This window comes from Clupea harengus, chromosome 3 (assembly GCF_900700415.2).
Source record: "Clupea harengus chromosome 3, Ch_v2.0.2, whole genome shotgun sequence".
NCBI classification, from domain to species: Eukaryota; Metazoa; Chordata; class Actinopteri; order Clupeiformes; family Clupeidae; genus Clupea; species Clupea harengus.
In genome coordinates, this window is record NC_045154.1 from 15,380,381 (window position 1) to 15,401,733 (window position 21,353).

Below are 21,353 nucleotides of genomic sequence, written 5' to 3' on the forward strand. Positions count from 1 at the left end.
AGTCTAAATGCTTCCCCTGTTCTCTCTGAAGAAATCAATCAGTCAAATGAAGCACCTTGGGAGAGCCTTGAACACAAGAGTCACATGACTACAGAGCCAATAGCCTAAATGTTAATGATGACATCTCTACAAACATGCTTAATCTGGTGTTCTCCTCATGTTATCTGAAAAACACTAAATGTGCTGATTGATCACAGTGGTGCAGGTGATGGCATCTCTACAGCATGACATGCGGTGACCAAGGTGGTATAGATTGAAGATGAACGGTTTGCATTTCTTTACGTGCCATCGTAGCTGTTTTAAGCAGGGACGTGCAGTCCTATGAGGCAGGTGAGGCAGAGCCTACAAAATAAAATAAATATTGATATTTCTCTACTAATCTGTGGTATAGGTGTAATTTCTGCATGATTCCAATCATTTTGAGCATTTTTATAATCAAAATCGCTGAATTCGCTGAATTTGCGCATGTCCTATTCAAATAGACGGGAGAAAACAAGGGACGTGCGGTCAGGTTAGGCACCATGTATTGTCTATGGGAGCTAGTGAGGCAGTGCCTCACCTAGGATTGCGCAATCGCTCCAAACTGGGTTTTGCGCATGCGTGCGCATGCGTAGAACCTTTGAGCTTAACTCAAAACGCATTGAAAAATCATGTAGGTGAGGCACACAGTACCTCTGCCTCAATGAAGGGGGCGTGCGAGAGCGCACCTGTCGGGGTTATGCTGGGAAACGTTGCTCTTCTTCTACACTTCTATGGAGGACCAAACCTGCCATATTTACAAATGAATGAATGAATAAATAAATGTCCACATCCATGCATTTAGACAGAAATAAATGAATACATGTATTAATTAATGCACAATTGTCAATCAATAGTTACTTATAATTTACATTTATGTATGTATTTATTTCTGTATTCATTTATTTATTCATTGATTCATTCATTTATTTCTGTATTCATTCATTTATATCTGTATTCATTAATGTATTTATTCATTCATTCATTTATTTATTCATTTATTTATTTATTTATTCATTCATTCCTGTATTTCTTCATCTCAATATGTTAATGAGATGTGTCAATCAAAAATAGGTAGGCGGTATTTGACACACCATTGGCTAATCGTTTTCAACGCGTTGTATTCGATTATGTTAGCCTTACCTTGCTGTCCTGGAAAAAGGGCAATTGCCAGAGACTTGGCCAGGCTGGCCGATCTTGTTGAAAATGAAAATGTATATCCAATCATACCTTAGCAACCGCTACTGAGAGAAGAAGGTCCGACAACTTTGAGGTCTGAGCAGCATGGTGAAACCATAGACAGATATATACCATACTATACTATATGTCTATGGGTGAAACAGTGTGCCTACGGGACTTGTAGATCTGACACAAGGTACCCTGCGAGATTAGAGGGACACGTCGTTTTTTCGCATTTCCAAAGCCCAAAACACAGGAGGAAAGGTGCCAGCTGTGGATTAAACAGTGTGGGAGACCCCACTCCCAACTCAATATATCGCAAAATACACATATGTCTGCTCCAAAATAAATGAAGCTGCTTGCAGTTAGCTAGCTATCTATCTGGCGAACTGCGCTATCACTAGGTATGATGACTAACTATCTATAGTTGAGAGAACATCCCCAAACAGTTATAGTTCATGGCAACTAGTATTATTACCATAAGAAGTACATAACTAGTCTCTCCAACAAATGTGTTAATGTTAAAATCAAAATGTTAATGTTACCGTCAAAATGCTAATGTTACAGTCTGTAAAATTGCGCGCTGAGCTATCCTAGCTAGCGATAGCAAACGCCAACTAGTTGCCAGGAGCTTGACATGCTGTATCAATGTTGAACAAAACGTCCCAAAAGGCCATTATGAACTTTTTTTTATTTAAATCTTTGTAGCATTTTGTGAATGGGCAACCTACTCCTGAGTATCCCAAGGTATGCATAAGGCACAACCTGAGAGCAATAACCTGGCGATCTGATACAAGGCCATAGCATTACATCAGGAACATCATTTTACAAGCAAGTTATCGCTACAGTGACTGTGAAATACTTCCAGCAACACGCACACACATCCCTTGAACAATAACGTTACTAGCAGCTATCTTGCTCCACAGTCTCTCACCCGAGACTGAATACATAACAATAATAAATAATCTTTATAGGTTATTAGCTAGCTTGAAATATTATATGCAGATCTTACGGAAAAATGCGGAAATGCTTGGACTAGTTAGCTAGATTGAATCTAAGGCTCTGGGTTGATTGCAAAATGTCTGAACGTCAGTTTCCACGCCTACTGGCCTCCTCTCATTATCATATTGGGAACAATGAATGAATGAATAAATAAATAAATGCACGAATGAATGAATGAATAAATAAATAAATAAATAAATGAATAAATAAATAAATAAATAAATAAATAAATAAATGAATAAATAAATAAATAAATAAATGAATACAGAAATAAATACATACATAAATTATAAGTAACTATTGATTGACAATTGTGCGTTAATTAATACATGTATTCATTTATTTCTGTCTAAATGCATGGATGTGGACATTTATTTATTCATTCATTCATTTATAAATATGGCAGGTTTGGTCCTCCATATTTAAAATCTGTTATCCTGGTTGATATAGAAATCAATATTAAGTAACATGTACCTGCGTGAGGCTGTTAATAGGTTTCGGGCGTTAATAGGCGCCGTTACTAAATTGGGTTTATGTATTTGTAAATTTGACTCTGAAAAAGTCCGTGCCTCACCAGCCACGCACCTCACCGCACGTCACTGGTTTTAAGCATGGTTGCTATAGGTACTCCAGTCATATGCAGGCGGAGGAAATAATAGATGAATAATAATAATTATATAATAACATCTGAAGACATAAATAAATCCCATCCAATCTCAGCAGCTGTGGCTACAGTCACATGATCACTCCTTTAACTGTAAATGTTTCGTGAGGGGCATGGCATGCAAATGTCTATGATCAAATAGTGTGTGTGTGGAGAGAAGAACACGTATTGTGTGCATTATGGACAGTCGGCGATCTGAGCACGGGAGGGTCCCTTTGGAGATCTTGTTCCCGGATCCGAGCGAGACACACTCGCCTGTGTAAGCCAGACTCTCTGAGGTGTTTACGTTTGTGTTTGTGTTTGTGTGTTGCCGAAGTTGCCATGGTGAATACATTCCCGCTGCACAGGCATTCAATGCTCTACAGAAAGCGGACCAAGGTCATTACGCGGCAATGGAACACGCCACTCGGAGACGGCGGTAGACAGAGAGGTCGTCAGCATGGATGCGGCGTTCTCCCCCAGCTCCTACTATCTTTACATTCACCTTTGTCGCCACCTGGTGGTGGTCTTGGGACAAAGCAAATGATCACCTGTCACGTTTCCACCAGGCTACGTGATTTGAGTTGTAATAAGGAATTATCAATGTGCCTGGTGGAGAGCTAGTTGCCTGTTGCCTGTCATCTATCCGTCGTATTCATTTGTGAGGTATTTGTGTAGTGTGTTAACAATACTATTGTGATCCCAAACCTTGATGACCCGAGTAGGCATATATCAGATTTTGATATATCCTAGCAACCTTAGCACAATGCGGTATCGTTCCTCGGTTGTCAGATACACGGAATATGTATTTCATGTAGGCTAACAAAAGTATTCCTGATATCGGAGTGAAGTAATTACTTTATTGCGGTTACTTCTATGACAACGGTGCTTCTGTTTAAGTAGTCTATGTAAAGAAATTTAACTGAAGTGTTGGCCCTAGGTGACTAATGTACGCATACTTTCCGATTAAAACGCAAATACTCAGATATACAGCATCAAGCTTCATATAGTTTTGTGTTAATTAAAATTAGAGTTTGGTTGGTTTACCTGATTCACTTTTCTCATGAACTCCCTCTGAGTTCTGCTTACTTGAGCTCTGCTTGCTCTCCTCTCCGTCTCTTCACTGCTCTCTCCTCTCCATCTCTTCCCGCTCTCCTCTCCATCTCTCCCTCTGCTCTTCTCCCATTTTCCCAATCCCATCTTTGTTCATCTGGGATCAGTTATTATTCACCTGCCATTTCTTTTCATCCAGTTCCTCTCTACCTTAAAGGCTACTTTATCATCTGTGAAGAACCAACCGTGAACGTGTGCTATGAACAGGCAAATAAGCAAGGAGACTGCAACAATATCTGTTTACTACTGACCAGGGAGAAGAAAAATAATACAAAAGTAACAAAAACAACCAAAACGCCATTCTTCTGAAAGTCCACCAACACCCGTCCGCTGTGAACTCTCATGCTTACTGTGGTTCTCAACACATCTGAAAAGATCCCGCTTTCTTTCCAAAAATTCCATAAACATTTTCCTCACACAATGAAACACTACTAGTATTTTATAATTATTACATTATACAGAATAGATTCATGTACAGTACAGGGTAGTGTGAATGATGCAGTTCCATGAGAGAAGAAATGGCTGTTCAAAAGCTGTGAGTCCCTACACAAACACTGAGCACAACTGGCAAATGAACTGTAGGTCTCGTTTCCAAGTCTACAATACATTCCATAAAGGGCAGGGTCACAGAAATTACATCAACACACAAACACACACACTCACATTCACACACACACACACACACCACACACTTGCATACCTACACACACACACTGTGTCCGACATATACATGGCTCACAGTTTGATTCAACTTACAGTTTATAAATTCACCACATTTGACACACTATACATAGAAGACTAGCTTTTTGTTGTTCTGTCGTCATCTGTGTACCTTACGTAAAGAACGCCTCCATCTATTTGACTGTGTGGATAGTTATGCATTAAGATCGTACTATTAAAATGGGCAAATGGGGCTTGGCTTTGAGGGGTGGGCTTTTCCTTTGCTGGTGCAGATGTCATTTTACAGACTTCACGAGAGGGGGATTCCCAACACCGAATACTGAGCTGGGCTTTTGGATTATGATGCAATGACAATTTTATTCCACTAGGGGGGGGGGGCCCTACTATCTGGAGAGGTGAGATGAAGCACTTGTACAGCAGATACACAAGTCTCACCTCTGGGCGACAGAGACCCATCTGCAAACACCCCCGGCCAGATCTATGCAAATGGATATTACGCCCCTGTCCAACCAAGTCCCATTAGATCCCACTGTTAAGGAACAAACACTTTCACGCACACACATACACACGTGTACACAAAAATAGAAAACAAAAAATCTTCATATTGAAAAATAAAGAGTGAAAAGAAAGAAACAACCTTCAATAATCACACATTACGAGATGACTGGCACTATGTCACATGAACCAGTACTAATTAGTGATTTTATCCTATATACACAGTATCGTTTGCAATAATTCATTACATTACATACTGTACATTATAATATGACACCTCCTATAAACCCTGATGTTTCCATCTATCTCACAGCTCTCAGACGCATATGTGTCAATTTCTTATTTCCTCATATTCTGAATTATTTTGCATGGAATATTTAACATATTTTCTAGCAACCACCTCTTCAAGTATTGCCGGATATTAAATGCTGACGATAAGAGCATGAAGTCAGGAAAGTGGGCATTGTCACAGGCATGACACTTCCTGTTTGGCCAAACAGACTGATGTGATAACTATACAAATATCTCCACACATGAGAGCAAACAATTTTAGCCCCTACTTTGTTAATGTTCCACTGACGGGTTATGTCATTGTAATTCCCCAAACACGGATAAAACGCCTGTACAACGCTCAGTGGCTGACAAGTGGGCATGTGCTTTCATTGAAGGGAATAAACCTCGGCTTTAGAAGGTCCCTGTAAACCAACTACGAATTTGAAAAATGATTCCATAAGAAGCAAAAACGGGCCAAATTGTAAGGCCAAACTAGTTTTTCCTGAAGAATTGTGCAACATATTACAAAATGCAAAATTAGAAACCAAGGCTTCACCACAGCTTCAGTGCAAGCCTCTACTGAGCATTTGGAAGTGGTGGGACAACAGGAGGCTAACGGACGCTAATGCATCGGGATGCTAAGAGACTGGACGCTAACAAGAGTGTGATGGCCTAATGGGGATAAGCGCTAATGCATCGGGATGCTAAGAGACTAGATGCTAACAAGAGTGTGATGGCTTAATGGAGATGAGCGCTAATGCATCTCCTTCTGACACAAAGCAGACCTGCAGGGGCAGAGCATCTCTGAATATTGAGGTAAGAACCACTACACACTTAACACAGGTTGGATTGGGCTGCAACGCCACCTGACCCACAGGCCGCCAATCAGACCCGAAACACATCATCAACAACACAAATATCAAACATAAAAAAAACAATCAACAACATATTACAACAAATTAAGTGTGAGAAAAATATCTGAATCAAAACTCCTTTAAGACCTATTATACTGAACATAAAATGTTGAGTGAAAGGTATATTGACTGTACAGGCAGAGAAGACTCCCTCCAGTGTAGTGGTAGGGAATGTGTGAGCCAGCTAATGCATGAAGCCGATGTATTAAGACCACGTGGAGCCACCGGACACCCTGCCTGTCGTAAACTAATAAACAATTACACAGAAACAGAAACAGCAAACATGGCGTTTCATTTCAGAGAAAAGCTTCAGTAATATGAAGGTGGCTTGTGCCTCAGGTGGAGTGGTGGGGAGAGCTGCTTCACCCGGTTGTCTAGAGGAGCACATATGCAGAGACGCTGCTAGCGCAGTGTGGCGGCTAGCGCAGAGACGCTGCTAACGCAGTGTGGCGGCTAGCGCAGTGGGGCTGCTAGTCAGTATGCTATACTACAAGGGCCAGTGGAATGTTCCAACACAGGTGCTTGTCCAGCCCTGTTGAAAAGTTATCAGATGTGATATACACAAACTCGGAATACCGCCGGAATATCAAAGTTATACACAAATCATCCGCTAAATGTTGGGTTAGTTTTAGGAACTGAGAGATACACATAATACGACCACTCGCTGAAACACATAGTCTGTGTAAATTATCTAATATGTTCTTACGATAGAGGAAATCCAACTCTTAGTTGGCTGATTAATAATTCTGCCATTTCCCACCCCATTGCCACCCATATCCGCCCCCCCACCCCCCCCAGCTCAATGGCATACTACATGCCCCCCCACCCCCAGCTCAGTGGCATACTACATGCCCCCCCACCCCGGGCTCAGTGGCATACTACATGGGCTCATCGTAGTTGTAGGTGGGGGCAGCGGAGTATTGGCCCTGGCCCCCCTGGCCCCCCTGGCCTCCCTGGCCCTGGTTCTGCATGGCTCCCTGGGCGACCCCCACAGCCGCCTGCTGCGCTGCCTGCTGGACGTGCGGGTTCTTCCACGCGCCGGTGGTCCACTCCTCTTGGGCCTTGCTCATGCTGCCACCACTGCCACGGTAGAAGCTATGAACCTGACACAAACATACATAGAGAGTTATAAACCTGACACAAACATACATAGAGAGTTATGAACCTGACACAAACATACATAGAGAGTTATGAACCTGACACAAACATACATGGAGAGTTATGAACCTGACACAAACATACATAGAGAGTTATGGGCCGGACACAAACATACTGTACATAGAGAATTATGAACCTGACAAAAACACAGGGTTATAAACCTGATACAAACATTACATAGAGTTAAAAACCTGTGAAGCTGACACAGGCGTACATAGAGGGTTCTGAACCTGACCCAAACATAGATAGAGGGTTATAAACCTGACACAAGCATACATAGAGAGTTATGAACCTGACACAGGCGTACATAGAGGGTTCTGAACCTGACCCAAACATAGATAGAGAGTTATGAACCTGACCCAACCATAGATAGAGGGTTATAAACCTGATATAGGAAGTAATGGTGTAATACTTTACGAAAGTACAACCCGTTTATTTTTTTTTAAAGAGTTGTTTTTGGGCTTTTTGCCTTTATTCAGATAGGACAGCGAAGGTTTGGACAGGAAATGAGATGGAGAGATGGGGGGAGCTGTGGTGCAAGCAGCAGCATCCCTGTACCATGAATGGGTCGGAATGCCCACGGGGACCCGGCTCAAGTCCGACTCGCAGCCATTTCCCAATTCCTCTCCCGATCTCTCTCTCCAGCTCGCTTCCTGTCTCTCTCTACTGTCCTATCTGATTAAAAGCCCAAAAATAAATATTTAAAAAAAAAAGGAAATGAGTATGGGCCTTCGAGAGTTTGGCTGAAGTTTAATCTGCTGTGGCAGTGCAGTTTGCCACTCTATTGAAGGAGGCAGGGGCAGATTCTTACTTTAGTGAGGGCAATGGAGGGGCAGATTCATTCATTTAGTGAGGGCGATGAAGACAAGAGGGGCAGATTCTTACCTTAGTGAGGGCGATGAAGGAGAGCACAGCCACGGCGGTGAACATGATGGTGGGGATCAACATGACAACAGCAGAGCCGACGTTGGTGCTGAAGAAGGTGATGGTGGCCAGCCAGCCACTGGACACAACAACAGACAGCATTGTAAGATTCATGATCAAGCAGCTGCTGTGACCACCAAAAGTTGGCCAGCATAATATCCAAAATGGTCATCTTATCATGGTAACAAAGGAAAGGTCCCCACACTGGATTTGCACAGAAACCTGGGGTCAGGAAGCAAACTGAGGTGTGAGTGACTGCAACTAATCATAGTATGGGAATGGGGGAGGCCATTGGGAAACATCTCAGTCAGAGATACCTGATTATCATACAGAACAACAAAAGGTTACATTTAGTCATTTAGCAGACGCTTTTATCCAAAGCGACTTACAAGGATGTATACACATTTTTTGCCAGACCTGTTTGCATTACAAGCCTAGCTCATTTACATTCAAAGCCTAGGAGGTGTCTTAGAACAGTATATATGGCTAGAATTGGAGATGCTTGTGGTTCAGATCTGCACCGCTGAATCCGGAGTATGTTCCACGTGCTTCGTTACTGCACTTTACTGGAATAAAGACAGATTGCTGCATCAACCACAAAAGAAACTTCCTTTTTCTTCCAGACAGATTGCTGCATCAACCACAAAAGAAACTTCCTTTTTCTTACAGCATAGAGGTCAACATACAGCATAGAGGTCTTTTTATATGACAGTAACACTGATGAGCTTTAATATAGGAAACTGCAGTCTTGAAAGCTGATCACTTAAATATGTGTTAATAAATAAATAAATAAAATCCCGAAAAACGGTGATATTCCCGAAGCAGCGATTATATTTAATCTATGGAATCTAATTTCCAGCATTTAGAGTAAAGAATTCAAAGCCTGGCATAATCAGCTCTAAATCTGACGAGGGACTAAAAGATTCTGTGACAGGATCCCGACATTTGCCACTTCGCAGGCCAGACTCTGAGTGCCCTAACCCTATCATACTCCACTCAGGCTCCTAACCCTGTCATCCTCCACTCAGGCTCCTAACCCCGTCATACTCCACTCAGGCTCCTAACCCCGTCATACTCCATTCAGGCCAGACTCTGAGTGCCCTAACCCTAACCCTAACCCTGTCTTTCTCCACTTAGGCCTGTACTCAACCCCACCAGCCCCCCCCCCCCCTCCCCACCCCCGCCCCTCAGGACAAGCACCATGAATTAGGCCCGAATTTAGGCCATGCCATTCTTTTCCAATTTTAGTTCACTAACCTACTAGAAGTCTATTTTCCTCACTCAGGCCTCTGCTAGATCAGAGATAATGAGAGCTGATTGGCTAAGCAGCTTCTGACATTCTAGAGAATTCTCTGTCACTCAAACATGCCATACTGCACAAAGACACTTCTGTTGGCCTTTTTCACAGACGATAATAAACTATTTTAATTGGTTGTTAAGAGGAGTGTTTCACTGACACCCACTGATATTTGGGCACAAGGAATGACCCTACCTACAACTACCACAGAAAAGGCACATATTTAACATGTCAGAAAATATTACCCTCAGTATAAATAAGCATATTGTTATATGTCAGTTACCTGTTCAGAGCACCTTGTGACATATCTATATCATATGTACACATGTCCAAAAAGGGCAGTTCAGTCTGAGTTTATCTAATCTGTCTCATTGCATCTCCATGGTGATGGTACAGTAGTTGTTTCCATGTGCTCCTGTGGCAGAGATGATCCTGTCCCCTCTGCCCTATACTGACTTATTCCCTTACCAGTCAGGCACTGCCTGAACGATCACCACACAGTCTGGCTTGAGTGTGAAGCTACACCTCCAGATGAGGATAATAAGGCCAGCCCCCAGCTCATCCTCAGACCCCCCCCCCCCCGCGCCCCCTAGTGGTAACGGATGGTAGTGAGCTCTTACCACACTCCCCAGCCAGGGATGCCAATAGCCTGTATGATGCTGATCACCACCTGAGCCATGAACACGAAGAAGAATGCCATGAAGTTGAAGGAGCTGTCCGTCCTACGGGGGGGGGGGGGCAGAGGGAAACACAGAGTCAGATATGGGACTATGTAAAAGGGGCACGTTAGATGATCACAGACAGACAGGCGTGCAGCTCTCACTTGAAGGCCTTGTAGATGGGTCGGAACCAGCAGACGTAGGAGCAGGGGGTGAAGAGAATGAGCCACAGGATAGCCATGCCAAAGTTAGTGGCCCCGCCCCCGCCACACATCCACGCCAGGCAGCCAATCAGATTCACGGCCAGTGTGGCGCTGTTCACTGAGAGGAGGAACAAGTCACAACATGGGACTGTCTGAGTCAGCTGTTTTTGGATCACATACCCAAGGCTGTGTCTATTTAACATTGTATCCATCCGCATAACACACTACCACATACCACACTGATGACAATGACCATTAAGTCTAAATCTAATCAGGAAAACTACAAGCTAACATCCTAGAAACATTATCCACTACATGTTTGCTATGACCTCGCTAAAAGCACTAAGAGGTCAAAATGTCACAAAAAAATGTCATAAAATACCTGAAGCTGAGAGGCCCTGTTACATCCAAGCCACAGCAGTACCAAAAAGAAGTAGTTATTACCCAAGCATACTAATGTGATAGTGTTCATTAGAGATACAAACATTCAAAGTGTTCTTGGCAACAACCCACATGTTTCATGGGTAAACAGTTACATACAATAGTTTCTACAGTCAAACACACCTGGCCTGGAGACCTTGCTAAACCAGATCGTTTTTGAGAGAGATCATGTTTTGAGTATCAACACAGGTGACATGACAAGTCCAAACCCTGTCAGGCCACGGGTTAAACTCAGTGTGGTCTACTGCTGTGATGCGATGTGGCTCAATACAGTTACAGTTAACTGAATGCACAGGTTTGATGGACTCGAGATGGAGTCATCACATACGGAGCGCTGCTCAGGAGGCCAAATGTGTGTTTGATGTGACTGCTGTGTGACTGCCCTCTGCCCTCTGCCCTCTCCTCCCCTCTGGCAGACAGACTTACGTATCCACAGGTAGTACAGGCGTTTGCACATGCTGCGCCAATGGTCGGGGATCTCGTCGAAGTTCTGATAAAAACATGGCTTCAGAGGAATGAACCTAGGTAGAGGTGGGAAGTTGTTTTCTGCAAGAGAATAAAAATCATTTACATCCATCACATGAACATCCAATCACTCCCGTATCAGAGTTATGTGTAGTACATGTTATCTGCCATGTTAAATTCATTTGTTCGATCTGAAATAAAGATGTAGAAAAAAATTCTGTGGTATAATTGGAAATGTTTAAAATGCATACCTGCCATGGATACACTTGGATATTAATCTTCAGGCTTAAGCCAGTTGCTGTTCAGTTGCCTGGGGAATAATAATATTATTTCAAATTACTGGACAACATAGGTCATAAAACCATCAGTAGGATATGAGAGTGCGATGTGGTGACGAAACCTGTTGTGTTGCAAACTTGAAAATAAAAAAAAACAATGCAAATGAACATGTTTAGTTAATCAAGTCAAGTAGACTTATCTATTAAGGAGGCCTAACCGTTTTTGGAGCCTCCTGACTGTAGCCTGATCACAAAACACCTCGGTCTAGATACAATAGCCTTTTCATAGAGTTGTATAGATGAATATTATACATTTAGAGCAGCCACGGTCTTGAGCACATCGCCCATTTCAATTAGCTTCAGCGCATCACCTGACCACCATGTACCGTTACATGCATACCAGCACACAGATACTGAAACAGAAACAAGAACAGCATCCTGCACATTCTAGGCGTGTATCGTTGACTGCCTTCCGGTGGTTTTTAAAGTAGGCTACAGCTATGAAGGGCATTCAACGTAGGCAAAGGAAACAAATAATGAAATAATGGCAACAATCTACAGAAGCCAGGCTGATCAATTCCCGAGAACATCCTCACAAAAAGCCTAATCATCTCCACATTTAAACACAATTGGGCTACACCAAAACATTGCTCTGCGTCGCTAAGGATGCTGATGTGCTCGGAGATTTCTGAAATCAAGACTGAGGTCGACGGCAATAGCGCCCTTCAGGAGAACATGATGCCGGACATCATTCGGCTAACACCGAGACCTGCTTCCTTAGGTATGTGATTTATACCGAGGTAGAGGAGAGCCGATACACAATACACGCGATAAACCCTCTCACAATACTCTTCAATACAAATCTTAATCGAATGGATGAAATTGCACAAACAGACCTCGACAGGAATCGTCTCCGCTCCTTTTCTACTGAGTTCCGAGCAAGGTCTATAGCTTCCTACAAATCCGTTTTCATTACAAACTGCGTATGGTAATTTTAGTAAATGCGAAATGTCAGTGTGTTCGTTTTCCGGATGACTTTTATAATTTCTTTGATTGCTGAAGGTTAGTGAGTAAAGCGACCGCGTCACGATCCTGAGATTTCGCACAGTGTGATGAATAGTGGCCGATTTGATCCTCTGCGAAACCAGCCAACAAGCAGCCTCTCAACCACTCGCGAGATTTCATCCACCCGTTTTCTCCCTCCTTCCACCCGCTTTCTCTCCTCCTTCACCCTCCCACTGGCTCCACCCTCAGCGCCAGCAGCCGTGAGCAGTACGCTGGCAGTGGAGGCTGCTCTCCGCGGTACTGAACACACACCGACGTCATGTTGACGTAACGCAGTCTATTTATTTCATTTGGACTACAGCTAATGATGATATACAGTAATAAAAGGGCAGATCCGTCTTTAAATCTGTCGTGACCTCTTGAGTGAGAGTGTCTGAATCATTTGCAAGTCACCTTCTGTAGAGCGTGTTTGCAAGAGATAAGGCCACTGGGAGGATGCAGGAAAGACACAGGAAAAGGAAAAGGAATGGCATGCTGCCATTAGGAGTGGCTGTAGCTAGGTTTTTTTCCCCTGAATTATGCAGTGCATGGTGTTCGGCTCAGAGATGGGGGTACAGTTACACCTAAAAGTAAACTCTTCACTGAAGTAGTCAGCTCCAAATTCCGTTGTATGCAAATACAATGACAATAAAGGCTTTCAATTAAATTAAATTAAATGATGTTCTCTGTCTGTCGCTGTAGTAGGCCTATGTAGTCTAATTGTAAATCTTTTTTTTCTAATTGAAAAGAAAATATCTTGTTTGTGTTTGTTTTAAATGATGCAGTCACAGGCAATCTCTGGTGAATGGCTTGTGCACTGCAACAGTAGCCTTTTATCAGTTCCCGGTAGATTGGCCTACCTGTGGTTTGGGAAAAACTCTCCTGATGCCAGCTGTTCAAACTGGTTTGACACCGACCAAGCAGAAATGGACACGGGCAAGCGTACAGGGCATAAGTAGTAGGTGTGGTCTCCATGGATAAGATTTGTCCAAGTATTTGTCTGTCTCACAATTTAAGAGCCTATTAGATGCTAAGGATGTGCCTCAATACTGTTGTTTTAAATGATTCTCTGATTGAATTTTTTTACTTTATGTTATTTTTTTATACTTAATTTCTGAGTTGTTTAATATGTTTTGTTTATTTATTTTGTCTGTTTTGTTTTGTTATGGTTTGTTTATTTATTGTTCTTCTGTATTATGTAGCCTCAATTAGGGCATTGCTGCAAAAGAGCCCTTTGCTCAGTCAATTCTCCCTGAATAAATAATGATGATGATGATGATGAAGATGTTGCAAAGTGTCCCTCTTAGTAAGATGTAATATGTCTGTTCTGATTTAATCAGTTCAGTGACACATGCTAGACCTACAAGTTGCACATATGATATGAAATATGAAGAAATAAAATACATGTTGTGGGTAGCAATCTTTGCCACTGCCTGCAAATGTACATTTGTGTGCGTTGAATAATATTCTGTATTCCCCAAATGCCCTGAATAGCAAACACAGAGGAATAGGTCTATGACACCTTTGGAAAAACATTATTGTAGGTCTAGAGATGTTTTTTTTTATTTTGGCAGCAAAAACAGTAAATTCCGTCCTTGAAGTAACCTAAAAATAGGGCAAGACACCTTAAGATGGTGAAGCTTCTATCTTCTAACTTCAGGTAGCAACTCAATAGGGGCATCAATATTTCATCCACTACAGCAGGTGGCGGTATATGTCTGCATTCCATAGCATAGTCTTGCTACGTTGGAGGAAGTGCTAACCGCATGCGCAGTACGAAAACCGGTTCACAAGCTTACCGAACTGGCGAAATGCCATCAAATGCCTGATAAACTTGACAGAATTAGGTGAGGACTTTAGAATTATTTGATGAACAAAAACTGAGCGGCCTACCTATGTAGCCTTCAACGAAGTATTGGACCAGTCTGACTAGAACCACGACAGGCGCTTTCTGGCGGCGGTAAGGTTATTGATGCTGGGACGGAGAGAGTTGAGAACCTTCTGTAGAAGTGAACTTCAGACACTAAACGCAAACTATTGATGACTGAGGTCGAAGGGCAGGTGCGTTTCAGCTTTATATGTTTTCAGGAAATGCTACGCTTTCAGGGTTTATGGTGGTTACAAGTAAAGCTGCCACCTGCTTATCTCAAGATGTGAAGAATTCATTCTTTAACTATTCAGCTAGCTAGCTTGTCAATAATGTCATCGCCTGCTAGGTAGCTCGCTCGCTGGTTAGCATATCTGCAAAACTGTGAACTACTAAGATCACAGCGATACTAAGATTAAGTTCTCTCAAACTTGTGCGCTAAATAATATTCTAGTCCGTGTAACAGGTTTTATCAAGGGCTTGGGGAGTGTATTCTATGAGTGACAGGTTACGTTATAGCTAGGATGGATATTCACCTGAGTTAAAAGGCACCTGCTACGGAAATGCGTACCATTATTTTTAATATTATCAGATCGGAATTGTGTTGTCGGAATTTTCCGTTTTCTTCTGCCATTGGAGTCTATGGCAGCTCCTAGAACTATATGGTAAAAAGTTTTGAAATTTGCACACTGATTGGGGATTCTTTTCACCAAGTTGTCTGCACCTCGAGCACTCTAGCGCCACCAATGGGTCAAAGTCGGAGGTGTATTTATGCACATAACTTTTGAACCCTATGCCCGATTTTCAAATATGAGGTACAGTTTGAGTTTATTGCACGCTAATCAATGTCAATTTCCGCTATATTGGGTTTTCAAATTCTTACAGGCCACAATTTGGCAGTCTTAACAGAATTTGGCACAGTTTTGACCAATCCTCACGAAAGTTTTGGCTTTTCGATTTACGAAAGCGTGCACCTATTAAAGCCAATCAGCCGAAGCCACCAAACGGGAAGTGAGGTTATATCTCAGCTTTAAGGTATCAAAACCAAACAGGAAGTGAGGTTATATCTCAGCTTTGCAAAATGTATAGACCGCACCCGAGTATTAATTGCATCAATGTATAAATGTTTAATAGTCAGGAAGTTACAGTAATATTATACGGTAGTATACAGAAGGCAATCAAACGATCATTTCAGTGACTATATAAATGTTAGTCTATCCCATTATTCAGTCCATGGTGAATAGGCCGGGTGGACATCCTTGTAACCCCATGTGATGATGTGGATTTTTTTAGGGTTGGCAATGCAACCACCGCTGCCTCCCGCCGCGGCCCGTGAGCTGGTGAGGTCGTGCCTGCAGCGGGACCCCGTGGCTGCGGACCTGCGCCTGAGCCTGTTCATGGCCGCCGTGCAGAGCTACAAGAGGGACTCAATGCTCAGGCCCTTCCCCCCCCTCTATCTGGCAGGAGACAACAAAGACTTTGAAGCGCTGGTGGGTACTCTTGACTTGGCACGGTGATGGGTACTCTGGGCACGCTTGTGGGTACTCTGGGCAGGCTGGTGGGTACTCTGGGCACGCTGGTGGGTACTCTGGGCACGCTGGTGGGTACTCTGGGCAGGCTGGTGGGTACTCTGGGCACGCTGGTGGGTACTCTGGGCACGCTGGTGGGTACTCTGGGCACGCTTGTGGGTACTCTGACTGGGCAGGCTGGTGGGTACTCTGACTGGGCACGGTGATCGGTACTCTGACTGGGCACGCTGGTGGGTACTCTGGGCACGCTTGTGGGTACTCTAATTCTGGGCACACTGGTGGGTACTCTGATTCTGGGCACGCTGGTGGGTACTTTGACTGGGCATGCCTGTGGGTACTCTGGGCACACTGGTGGGTACTCTGGGCATGCCTGTGGGTACTCTGATTCTGGGCACGCTGGTGGGTACCCTGACTTTGAGCATGCTGAGGAGTACAGCCCGTGGTTTCTGTCTCTCTCTGACTGTCATGGCAACCTAAAGTATCCTTCTTCAATCCAGCATTAGTGCCGCTCTAACAACACCGGTGACCAGCCATTTGTCCTGGCAGCGTCAACAACCAGAACATCACTGACAAAAGACTGATGCTGATATTGTATTGTGTTCATTAGAGTCTCTTAATTTGTAGGTCTGTTGGTGCGAAGCATCATGAGGGAAGAGCTGTGTTTGTGATGTGTGTGTGTGTGTGCGTGTTTGTGTGGTGGATGATGCTAAAAATGTTGGGTGCGTTTGTGTGTGTGTGTGTATGTGTGAGGAATGATGCTGAAAGTGTTGCGTTTATAACGTGTGTGTGCTGTGGCTGATAATAATGAGTGGTATTTCTGCTGCCGTGTGTGTTTGTGTCCCCTCAGCTGAAGGATGCCAGCTCGCTGCCTGGCGTGCGGGAGCTGGTTCGTCTGAGAGCGGGTGAGGGCGATGCCCACCTGGCTCTGGCTCACTGGGTTCTCTCCTCCAAGGGCTTCGCCGTCAAGACGCTGCAGAAGGAGGAGGTACTTAGCGGCTACAGCCACCCTGCTCATATTTATGCCCTAAACGCCAGTCAGGGCACCAAAAGACTATATTACAGCACTGGTTTTGCTTCATGGGATATGGACAATAGTGAAATGATTGACATGATGCTTTTAGAAGGATAGCATATGATCTTGAAACAGAGGAGGTTATGGCTAATATGGTCCATGGCATGTGATCATGAGATGTTGAGGTCCCAGTAGCCATGACGATATCGCCCAGACACTGCAGCGTGCTAGGGTGGTGCTGGGAGGCTCAGCACTGTTGATTTCTGTTATCATGTGTACACACTCTACAAGAGGAGCAGCTGAGGGCCTTCCCACTCCGTGCTCAGTTCTCGTCTGCCTTTTCTGTCTGTCTGTCTGTCTGTCTGTCTGTCTGTCTGTCTGTCTGTCTGTGTGTGTGTCTGTGTGTGTGTCTGTGTGTGTGTCTGTGTCTGTGTCTGTGTCTGTGTCTGTGTCTGTGTCTGTGTCTGTGTGTGTGTGTGTGTGTGTGTGTGTGTGTGTGTTCTCTCTAGTATGCCAGGCTTTCTAACCTGACAGAGAGCGCTGGGATCTCTGGTCCGGTGCCTGACTTCCTGTTTGAGGTGGACTACTGTGAGCAGATGAACTCTAAGTTTGAGAAGACACGCGACGGCCGTGACCTCATCTACGCCTTCCACGGCAGCCGGCTGGAGAACTTCCACTCCATCATCCACAACGGCCTGCACTGTCACCTCAACAAGGTGAGCACAACGGCCTGCACTGTCACCTCAACAAGGTGAGCTTCAGCAGCGCCTGCACAGGTTACCTCCCGGGACTCCAGAATCGACAGGAACATCTACATCCATTAATTTAGCAGATGCTTTCCCAGAAGCGATACATTGTCATTGTATGTGGGCATGGAACTCGTGGTCTTGGTGGTGTTTGGAAACTGTCTACCAGTTGAGATACAGCGAGATTTCTTACTGCTGGTGTAGAGGCCTTTCACTGAAAGCCCAAGATTATATATTATTTATTATAATATATAGAACATAATTATATACAGTATGTGCTGTAGAGGATTCAAGAGCTTAGAAACACTCATGTGCTGATAATGCCTTTACTGTTGTAAGATAAATTTGAATTATCAAAAAGAAAAAAAAGAATAAAGATGTGTCAGCAGATGAAAAGCAGAATTTCTGTAAATGGAAAATACCACAAGAATCATGTGTTATTACTATGTGCAGAGTGGACGAGTATGTCACAATCTTGTGGTTGATTCTTGTGGTATTTTCCATTTACAGAACTTCTGCTTTTCATCTGCTGACATCTTTATCGTCTGAAAACGTTCCCTTATCTGCGCCACTGACTGACCACTGACTGATTTCTCTTTTCGCTTTCCTTTCTCACAGCCCTCTGTCCCAGTTTTAACTTGCTCTCTCGTCTGGCTTTACATTTTCCACGTGAATTTAACTTGCTGTCTCTGACTGATTTTTTCATTTCATATACTTCATTTGACACATTTGATAATTAAAATGTATCTTACACTGTGTCTTATGCTCAATGGTCATCCTACACCTCACTGTGGCAATAGGTGTTGTGTTAGTGCGGATAAAGTCACTTCACTTTGGCAATAGGTGTGGTGTTAGTGCGGATAAAGTCACTTTACTTTGGCAATAGGTGTGGTGTTAGTGCGGATAAAGTCACTTTACTTTGGCAAAAGGTGTGTTGTTAGTGCAAAGCCAGTTCTTAGTAGCAGAATGGCGTTCCATGGTGGTCAGGGGGGGAAGCAGAAATGACTGAGACGCGTGTGATTGGCAGACGTCGCTGTTTGGAGAAGGCACCTACCTGACCAGTGACCTGAGCATGGCCGTGCTGTACAGCCCCCACCGCAGCGGGTGGCGCCAGAGCCTCCTGGGGCCACTGCTCAGCTGCATCGCCCTCTGTGAGGTGATCGACCACCCCGACGTCAAGTGCCAGGTGAAGAAGAAAGGTAAGGCCTCACCTGGATCTGTTTCACCTTGTTTAGGGGATCACATCATCCAGTGAAAGACCGCTGTGTAACTTTCAAGGGAATTTATGCTTGTGACTTAAAAAAAAAAAAAAAAATTATACAAAGCTGTATATAGAAATACCTAAGAAAAAAAGTTGGATTTAATTTCAGATTTCATGCACATCTGGTATTTTACATGGTCTTAGACCAGGAATTGTCTACTGTCAGTTGTAGCCTGGTGCTTATATACCACATATTATTTGTGTCCTTATTTCCCTCCCTGTGGTCATTGCACGTTGTGTCCCCATGGTGGCGTTGTGGGCGTGTGCTTAGACTCAGAGGGCGTAGACCGGCAGCGGTTGCGAGCCAGGAACAGCGAGGGAGGGGACGTGCCGGAGAAGTACTTTGTTGTGACCAACAACCAGCTGGTGAGAGTCAAGTACCTGCTGGTCTACTCCCAGAAGCGTCAAAGAACCAGGTGGGGCCCGATTCCCACTCCAGCCGTCAGATTTAACACTGAGCGTTTGGCACTGGTGATCACAAGGCAGATTTGATTCCAGTCTGGACCCAAAGCCATTATCTATTAAACTATTCTTTTTCTTTCTTTTTTTTGCAAATTCATTTGAATCATTATTTAAATTTGGAAGAAGGTTAAGGTACCTGACTTAAACGTGTGTTTGTGTGTGTGTGTTCTCAGACATTCGGCTGTTCCCTCGTGGCTAGTCCGCCATCACTTCTTCATCATGATGACCCTCTACCTGCTGCTCCTCATCCTCATTGGTGCCTTCAACTCCTCTGCATTCCAGTCCTTCTGGCACCGAACCTTCCGATGACACTGACCAGTCCACACACACACAATACACCCACACATATATACACACTGCTAAAACAAAACACATTACACACACACACATAATATATATGCTCTACACACACACATAATATATATGCTCCACACACACACACACACACACACACACACACACACACACACACACACACACACACACACACACACACACACACACACACACACACACACACACACACATAATATATATACTCTCAACACACACACACACATAATATTTATGCTCGACACACACACACATCATATATATGCTCTACACACACACACACACACACAATGTACAGATGACCACCTCTCATCCATCCAAAGTGCCTCAGTGGCAGCTCTGTGTTCCGCTACCAGCTGCTCTGGATTATACACCATCTCACGGAATCTCCGTGTGTGTGTTTGGTTTTTCTTTCCTTTGCAAATGTGTTTTAAATGTGAGTTTATTGGCCCTTATGTGACTCGTGGGAGAGCTTGGTGCAGCTGTGGTGGTGGTGAGGGTGGTGAGGACACGCTGTGGAGGGGGGGGGGGGGGGGGGGGGGGGGCGGTGCGGACACACTGCAGTAATCGATGATGAGAAGCCGGACAGCTAGGGGGCAGAGGTGCAGTGGTAACACTTGCACAGGTGTAGTTATGCACCGCTCAACATATCGAAGTTTTTCTTTATCATTTTAAAAGCATTTTTATCATTATCATTTTAAATATATATTTCTTGCTGTTACTTTAAGTGAGATCATAGCTACAACTGCAACCCCAAATAGTTATTTCTGACTACAATTACAGTTGTTAAACTTAAATAGTTATGTTGTATATCACAAATGGTGACTATCGCTAAAATATGTAGAGATCAGTACAATACGGCAGAAATTTGAAGCTGAAAAGATGTTGGGTTTATGAACATCATGTATATGGTTCATATTTTAATTCACTCTTATAATTTTTGTACGATTTTACCAGTTAACAGTAGTTTACTATTAGGACCAATGGAGAATTTACGATGATGGTTTATATGGGTTCATAAACATTATTTTACGAGAGAGAGTGGGAAGTTATCGAGTCATTCCTGTAAAACCTGTCTATTTTTTACGGTCTTTTTCATTTTCAGGGGCGCAGAAAGGTGGTAATGCAACAGGCAAAACAGTGATAGGCTAAAAAATATATACGAGTTGCATAATAACTGGAAGCTTCTTTGTCATTCATTTATCTTTTACCTTTTATTTTATCTTTTACCTTTTATTTAAAATGGTCACATAGTGTATCATAAACACAGCCTTCCACACGGAGAAGTACACGGACACGTGTACGCTAGTAGCCTACAGGCCGGCCTGTCACGGCTCACCCTCCGGGCACAGCAAT

The 21,353-nt window shown here is 43.6% G+C and overlaps 2 protein-coding genes across 5 annotated transcripts; one reads left to right on the plus strand and one right to left on the minus strand.

Annotated features, from left to right (window-relative positions):
- Window positions 1-4,180: 4,180 nt before the first annotated feature.
- Window positions 4,181-14,785, minus strand: scamp5a (secretory carrier membrane protein 5a). Of its 2 annotated transcripts, none has more exons than XM_031564702.2 (7): window positions 14,681-14,785; window positions 11,717-11,775; window positions 11,427-11,546; window positions 10,521-10,677; window positions 10,318-10,419; window positions 8,362-8,479; window positions 4,181-7,421 (listed from the first exon to the last, which is right to left on the minus strand). In XM_031564702.2, exons 2-7 carry the CDS (start codon window positions 11,721-11,723, stop codon window positions 7,197-7,199), a joined length of 729 nt encoding a protein of 242 aa, XP_031420562.1. In that variant the 5' UTR covers window positions 11,724-11,775; window positions 14,681-14,785; the 3' UTR covers window positions 4,181-7,196. The 2 variants fall into 2 exon arrangements, with proteins under 2 accessions (XP_031420562.1, XP_031420561.1); XM_031564701.2 differs by lacking the exon at window positions 14,681-14,785 and adding an exon at window positions 12,640-12,941.
- parp16 (poly (ADP-ribose) polymerase family, member 16) lies at window positions 14,528-20,077 on the plus strand. Of its 3 annotated transcripts, none has more exons than XM_031564700.2 (7): window positions 14,528-14,634; window positions 15,948-16,144; window positions 17,031-17,168; window positions 17,705-17,911; window positions 18,969-19,140; window positions 19,474-19,618; window positions 19,838-20,077. In XM_031564700.2, the coding sequence occupies exons 2-7, from the start codon at window positions 15,956-15,958 to the stop codon at window positions 19,971-19,973; spliced, it is 987 nt and encodes a 328-aa protein (XP_031420560.1). In that variant the 5' UTR covers window positions 14,528-14,634; window positions 15,948-15,955; the 3' UTR covers window positions 19,974-20,077. The 3 variants fall into 3 exon arrangements, with proteins under 3 accessions (XP_031420560.1, XP_012674180.1, XP_012674179.1); XM_012818726.3 differs by having other exon boundaries at window positions 14,549-14,747; XM_012818725.3 differs by lacking the exon at window positions 14,528-14,634 and adding an exon at window positions 14,711-14,848.
- The last annotated feature ends 1,276 nt before the right edge of the window (window positions 20,078-21,353 follow it).

What these genes read in the sequence shown, in the direction of transcription:
- scamp5a (XM_031564702.2), bottom strand. An exon ending in CCTGTACTACCTGTGGATAC is followed by an intron (nt 10,678 to 11,426) that starts GTAAGTCTGTCT and finishes TCCTCCTCTCAG; the next exon opens with TGAACAGCGCCACACTGGCC. An exon ending in CCCATCTACAAGGCCTTCAA is followed by an intron (nt 10,420 to 10,520) that starts GTGAGAGCTGCA and finishes CCCCCCCCGTAG; the next exon opens with GACGGACAGCTCCTTCAACT.
- parp16 (XM_031564700.2), top strand. Translation starts at nt 15,956, where the DNA reads ATGCAACCACCGCTGCCTCCCGCCGCGGCCCGTGAGCTGGTGAGGTCG. An exon ending in AGACGCTGCAGAAGGAGGAG is followed by an intron (nt 17,169 to 17,704) that starts GTACTTAGCGGC and finishes TGTTCTCTCTAG; the next exon opens with TATGCCAGGCTTTCTAACCT. An exon ending in CAGAAGCGTCAAAGAACCAG is followed by an intron (nt 19,619 to 19,837) that starts GTGGGGCCCGAT and finishes GTGTGTTCTCAG; the next exon opens with ACATTCGGCTGTTCCCTCGT.